This window comes from Myotis lucifugus, unplaced genomic scaffold, assembly GCF_000147115.1.
Source record: "Myotis lucifugus unplaced genomic scaffold, Myoluc2.0 scaffold_241, whole genome shotgun sequence".
Classification (NCBI taxonomy): domain Eukaryota; kingdom Metazoa; phylum Chordata; class Mammalia; order Chiroptera; family Vespertilionidae; genus Myotis; species Myotis lucifugus.
The window spans coordinates 1,592,005-1,598,004 of NW_005871289.1; the positions used below are offsets into that span (position 1 = coordinate 1,592,005).

A 6,000-nucleotide genomic window follows, 5' to 3' on the forward strand; every position below is an offset into this window, starting at 1 on the left:
CCCCTGAAGCTCTGTTAGGTCCCCCAGGATGGGGGCTCTGGAACTATGGGAATGGCTGACTCCTGGATTTAAGATGCTGTGCCCATCTCTGTGCCAGGCATTCTCAACTGGGTACCCTATGCCCATTCCCTCCTGCTTCCTTGCTAATTGAACTCTCCTAATCTGGGCATCGAAGCGCTCAGTCCCAAGTGAGACACTGGCATTTGCAGCCTCTTGTCACTAGGGAACTGGCCGAGGAGGCTGCCGGGAGCTATGGGAAGGCTTTTCCCTCCGTCATGGAAGGTTCTCTGTTCCTGCAGCTAAACACGTTCCTCATTAACATAGCACCTTTTACCTTTTCAGATCCACAGTGGTGACATTGAACACGACTCCTTTCAGCCAGAGGATCATAAAGAGGCGCTGAGAGAAGGGGCAGTTGCCGATGCTTTCCCCATCGATCCCAGCCTAGGGAAAAGAGAGCAGAGTCCTGAGTTGTGCATGCGTATTAGCAAGAAGGAATAGAGCAGTGGTTCTCAACTTTTCTAACGCCGAGACCCTTTAATACAGTTCCTCATGTTGTGGTGACCCCCAATTTCATTGTTACAAATTGAACATAAAGCATAGTGATGAATCACAAAAACAATATGTAATTATATATGTGTTTTCTGATGGTCGTAGGTGACCCCTGTGAAAGGGTCGTTTGACCCCCAAAGGGGTCACGACCCACAGGTTGAGAACCACTGGAATAGAGGATTGTAACTCCCAAACAATGGTCTGGAGAGAACTGACTGAACCCTGCCCCAGCCTAACCCCTGAAGGTATTCACCCTTGTCTCCTAGTGTGTCTGCGGGGCAATGCCTGGCATAGGGTAAGGGCTGGAGAGAGTGTGAGTCTCCAGTGTGGCGATTATGCAGTCATGGCTTTCTGAAACCACGGATCCCTAGATTCCGAGGGGAAAAGAGAACTTCCATATCACATCGTCTAACACCAATGACATTGGGCCACCAACTGCTGCACCCCAAGTAATCATTGAGTCTGTGCTTGACTGTCCCCCCTAACCAGGAATTTCTCTCTCAGGCAGTCCATTCCGAGGACAGGTCTAACAATTAGAAATGCTTTTCTTTGGCTCTACCTAACCTCAGTGTGCTCCTCTGTACTTTACCCTCTGACCCTTTGGTCCTTGCTCCATGAGGGTGCCGTGAGGACAAACACCTCAGACTTCGACCCTATCTCCCTATATCTCACTCGTCAGCAGACTCAAGACTTTAATCAATACACTTAGTTCTGACTAGTACTGGACCTGCAGTGTCAATAAACCATTCATTTTAAAGTATCCTTTCACCGAACAAATACATATTGACTATCGATTATGTGCAAGGCACTGGAGAAAACTGTACAGGGGATTCAAAGGAATCATGGCCTTGTGGGCTGGGCGGGGGATAGACAGGAACATATATGACAATAGCAGGTAGCATTACTGGGCGCTTGCGTGCTCTGCTCATCACACTTCCCCTTCCAGGAACCCTCCTCAAAACAGCATGTCTTATGTTTTTGCTTTTGTAATGTCTGAAAGGCAAGTCTATCTTTACTTCTGAGTGGGTTGCAGGGACAAATATTTTATAAGAATTCATTCTCAGCAAACACACAAACACACAGAAAGGTTGGAGAACTGATCTCTATGGAATTTATTTCCCTGGAGTGGTTTATTGTCCCCAGACATGGTACGTAGAGGGAGAGGTCACCCACTCTCCCTGGTTTGCTGCTGGCTCCCCTGGACACAGTGGTCTCATCTGGTGGCCTAGGCACCCGGCTCCTCTGACAGGAGAGGCCCCAAGAGGGGAGGCCCCCAGACCTACTAGCATAGCTGCAAATAAATACATTCGGTGTCGTGAGGGAGGCAATTACTAACCTTATTTTGAGGGAGTAAAGCAATGCATTCTCAAAGCTCAACACATTATTTCCCCACTGAAGTTTGCTTTGCTGTGGCCTTAGTATGGAGGAGTGAGGCCTTTCATACCAAGAGCCTAATTGTGTGCCTTTTTCTGCCTTGCAAATCGCTCCCAGCAGAGGTTCGGGTTTATAATGGAATACTGGCGCCTTTGCCGGTGTTGGTTGTAGGTAATTGCTATGAAATTACAGTTATTTTACCTCTCTCTTAACTACACCGAGAGCCCCATCCCTATTCAGTTCTCACTTTTCCCTGGTGCTGGAAACAGACCCACCCCTGCGTCGTTGAAATGCCCTGGGCTCCGTTATATAAAATCTGAATGATGGGAGGGCACTGGTATGCCTGCTGGCAGAGCTAATGTTACCGATAAAACTACTCAGAGACAGGCAGACAGGCAACTATTACACTAACAATACTAACAATAGCTTGGAGCTAACTTGAGTTTGTGATGTCAGAGTCCTTGCTCAGCAGGTACCTGGTGCTTGGTCCTTTAAGACATCACAACAAAGGCACTTTCCCCAGGGTTGGTTCCAATGTAAAGAACAATTGAAGAATTAAAAAACAAAACAACAAAAGACACATTTACAAACTAGCCTCTGTTTTACCGCTGGTGATGAGGGGGTGATAAGGGAATTGAAGGAGGAACTAGTAAAATACTAGAATTTGTATTAGCTGGACAAAAATTACATAATAATGATAGTAATAATAACTCATTTCTATATTGCCAGGCATTGTTCTAAGTGCTTTACATCTTTTGCTAATTCATGAGAAGTGGGATATTATCACCCTTTTACAAACGTGGAAACTGAAGCACAGAGAGGGCCATTCATATACCTGCTAGCCATTTTGCCTTCTTTGGAGAAATGTCTGTTCAAGTCCTTAGCCCATTTTTAAGGGTTATTTTTGGGTTTTTTCATTTTGTTTTTTAATCCTCACCTGAGTATATATTTTTATTAGAGGCCTGGTGCACGAAATTTTTGCACTGGGTGGGAGGTGGGGGAGTGTTCCCTCAGCCCAGCCTGCACCCTCTCGCAGTCAGTCCAGGAGCCCTTGGGGGATGTCCGACTGACAGCTTAGGCCGGCTCAGCCGGACATCCTTAGCACTACCCCAGAGGTGGGAGAGGCTCCCACCACTGCCGCTGCGCTTGCCAGCCATGAGCCCAGCTCAGAGCTTCTGGCTGAGCAGCACTCCCCCTGTGGGAGGGCACTGACCACCAAGGGGCAGCTCCTGCACTGAGTGTCTGTCCCCTGGTGGTCAATGGGCGTCATAGTGACCAGTCATTCCACCATTAGGTCAATTTGCATATTAGGGTTTTATTATATAGGATTGGTTTTTTGAGAGAGAGAAACATCAATGTGAGAGAGAAACATCTATTGGTTGCCTCCTGTACTCCCCCTGACTAGGGATTGAACCCGAAACCTAGGTATGTGCCCTGACCTGACTAGAAATCAATCCCACCACGTTTTGATGCAGAGGATGACACTCCAATCATCTGAGCCACCCAGCAAGGGCCCCCTTTTTTTTACTATTGAGTTGTTCAGCTTTTTCTTTTCCTACTTCACAAATTCATCAGTCCTGGGGCCTGAATGAACCATTTGTTAAATCCATGGGTTTAATGGGGTGAGCTTGTGGCAACCATTTAAAACATCAACCAAGAAGAATGGGGTGGGGCTCTATGGGATTCCAGGCTCTGAAAAGGGTGAGGAAAAATCCAAGTGGACTTTGGTCCAAACAGGCTCTGAGCACAGGGGCTGGAGGCAGGAACAAAGCAGTGTAGTAGGTTGAATAATGTCCCCCTCCAAACTCATGTCCACCCAGAACCTGTGAGTGTGACCGTATTTGGAAATAGGGTCTTTGCAGGTGAAATCAAGTTAAAATGAAGTCACACTGAGTTAGGGTGGGCCCTAAATATAACTGGTGTCCTTATAAGAAGACAGAGACAGAGACTGGAGTGATGCTTCTACAGACCAAGGAACCCCAAGGATTGCCAGAAAGTGCAGAAGTTAAGAGAGACAAGATTCTTCCTGGAGAGGTTGGAGAAAGCATGGCCCTGCTGACACCTTGATTTCAAACTTACAGGCTTCAGAATGCCGAGAGACTACATTTCTGTTGTTATAAGCCACCCAGTTTATGGTCAGTGGTTATGGCAGGCACAGGAAACTCATGCAAGCAGAAGAGCGTGGGAAGCAGAATGGTGCACAGCTAATGGCAAAGTTCTCAAGTTCACAGTTCTGCTTTGCCATGGGCCTAGTGGGCATACTCACAATTGCAAGCCAGCTACAACCCCAAAGTAATGCCTATAACCTAGGAAGTTAAATAAAACATGGGCCATGTCTTATTTACTTTGACTTCAGCAGTAATACAGTAATGTATTGACTGTCAGTTACACTATGTTATACTATATTATTTATAATAATAAAAAGGTAATACGCTAATTAGACCTGACATCCTTCCGGTTGAACAGTCAAAGGGTCACTTAGGCTTTTATATCCTATATAATAAAAGGGTAATATATAAATTGACCCTAACAGTGGAATGACCAGAATGACCGCTCGACCAGTCACTATGAAGCGCACTGACCAACTCTCAGTCCCTTTCCCTGGCCGGCAGGCTCCAATAGCCCAATAACAAACAGGGAACCAGGGATGGGTGGTGGGGGACGTGGGTGGCGCCAGGCCAAGGCCTCCACCCTGCCAGTCACTCCACACACAGAGGGCAACCCGTAATGGGGGCAAGGCTGGCAAGTGGGCAGGAACGGCTGACCTCTCGGTCCCTTCCCCTGGTCGTCAGGCTCCGATCACCCAGTCCTGAGCACAGGCCAGGCCTAGGGACCGTACCCATGCATGAATTTCATGTGCCAGGCCTCTAGTATATAGATAATATCACGTGACAATAATAGCATAATATAATTACACTATATGCTATATGCTGGGAAAGTCATTATATGTCTTTCATGTAGTTTTTCCTGCTATACAATGGCCTTGTCTACCCCCAAAACATGGGCCATGTCTTATTTACTTTGACTTCAGCAGCAACAAGCTGTCAGAGACTTAGTTGATACTCAGTGCCTATTAGAGTGGATGCCTGTTGAGGGGAGGGTGACATCGCTCCCTCTTTATGACCTGACTATCTCAAAATGCTGACGTGGGCACTCTGAAGAGTGTCCTGAGAAACAAGCAGGAGACCATTGCTCTATACCCGCCCCTGCCTCCAATTCACTGTGTGACCCTGACTAGGCCAGTCGCCTCCGCTTTGGCCTCAGTCATTGCACTCATAACTTCCTGCAATTTTGTGAATTCAAGTGGCTAATGGAGATTTATTTAGACAGCAGTTCTCAAACATTTTGGTCTCAGAATCCTTATGTGCCTTTAAAGATTGTTGAGGATCCCAAAGATATTTTGTTCATGTTGGTCATAGCTATCAATATCCATTATGCTATTTAATAAAAGAGTAATATGCAAATTAACCATCACTCCGTGACAAAGATGCAGCACCCATAGCAGCTGGGGCAGGACGCTGGCGGCGTCACCCTGGCAATGTGAGCCCAGCAAGCATTGCCTCGGTGACCCGCAAGCAGGCAAGCACCACCAACAGGCAGCGCCCAGCAGGGCCTGCTCGTGGGTCACCACTGTGATCCGTGAGCAGGCAAGCATGGCCCGCAGGCAGCACCCTGCCCTGGCCATGGTGCTCAAGGGAGAGAACAACATGCAGGCGAGGCCAGGAGCCTGAGAAATCAATACAGAGGGGCACCTGCTCCAAGCCTCCGTGGTATGGCTGGGGGTAGGCCCCCAGTGGGACACACACACACACACACACACACACACACACACGGGGCGCCTGCTCCGAGCCTCCGACGCAGCTGGGGCAGGCCCCCAGCGACACACACAAACACACAAACACACCGGGCGCCTGCTCCGAGCCTACATGGTGCGGCTGAAGGGCAGGGCCCCAGCAGATACACACACACACACACACACACACACACACACAGGCCACCTGCCTCCGAGCCCTCTGCTGCCAGACTGTGGGTTTTCAGTAGGGAAATTCACTGAAGGGCTCTCAGACTGTGAAA

At 48.2% G+C, this 6,000-nt stretch overlaps 1 protein-coding gene across 2 annotated transcripts in view; it reads right to left on the bottom strand.

Annotated features, from left to right (window-relative positions):
• CLIC5 (chloride intracellular channel 5) overlaps window positions 1-6,000 on the bottom strand; it is a 154,098-nt gene that overhangs the window by 40,952 nt on the left and 107,146 nt on the right. For both annotated transcript variants that reach the window (XM_023762298.1, XM_006098583.3), the window contains exon 2: window positions 335-444. In XM_023762298.1, coding sequence (XP_023618066.1) covers window positions 335-444 — 110 coding nt within the window. The remainder of the gene's footprint in view (window positions 1-334; window positions 445-6,000) is intronic.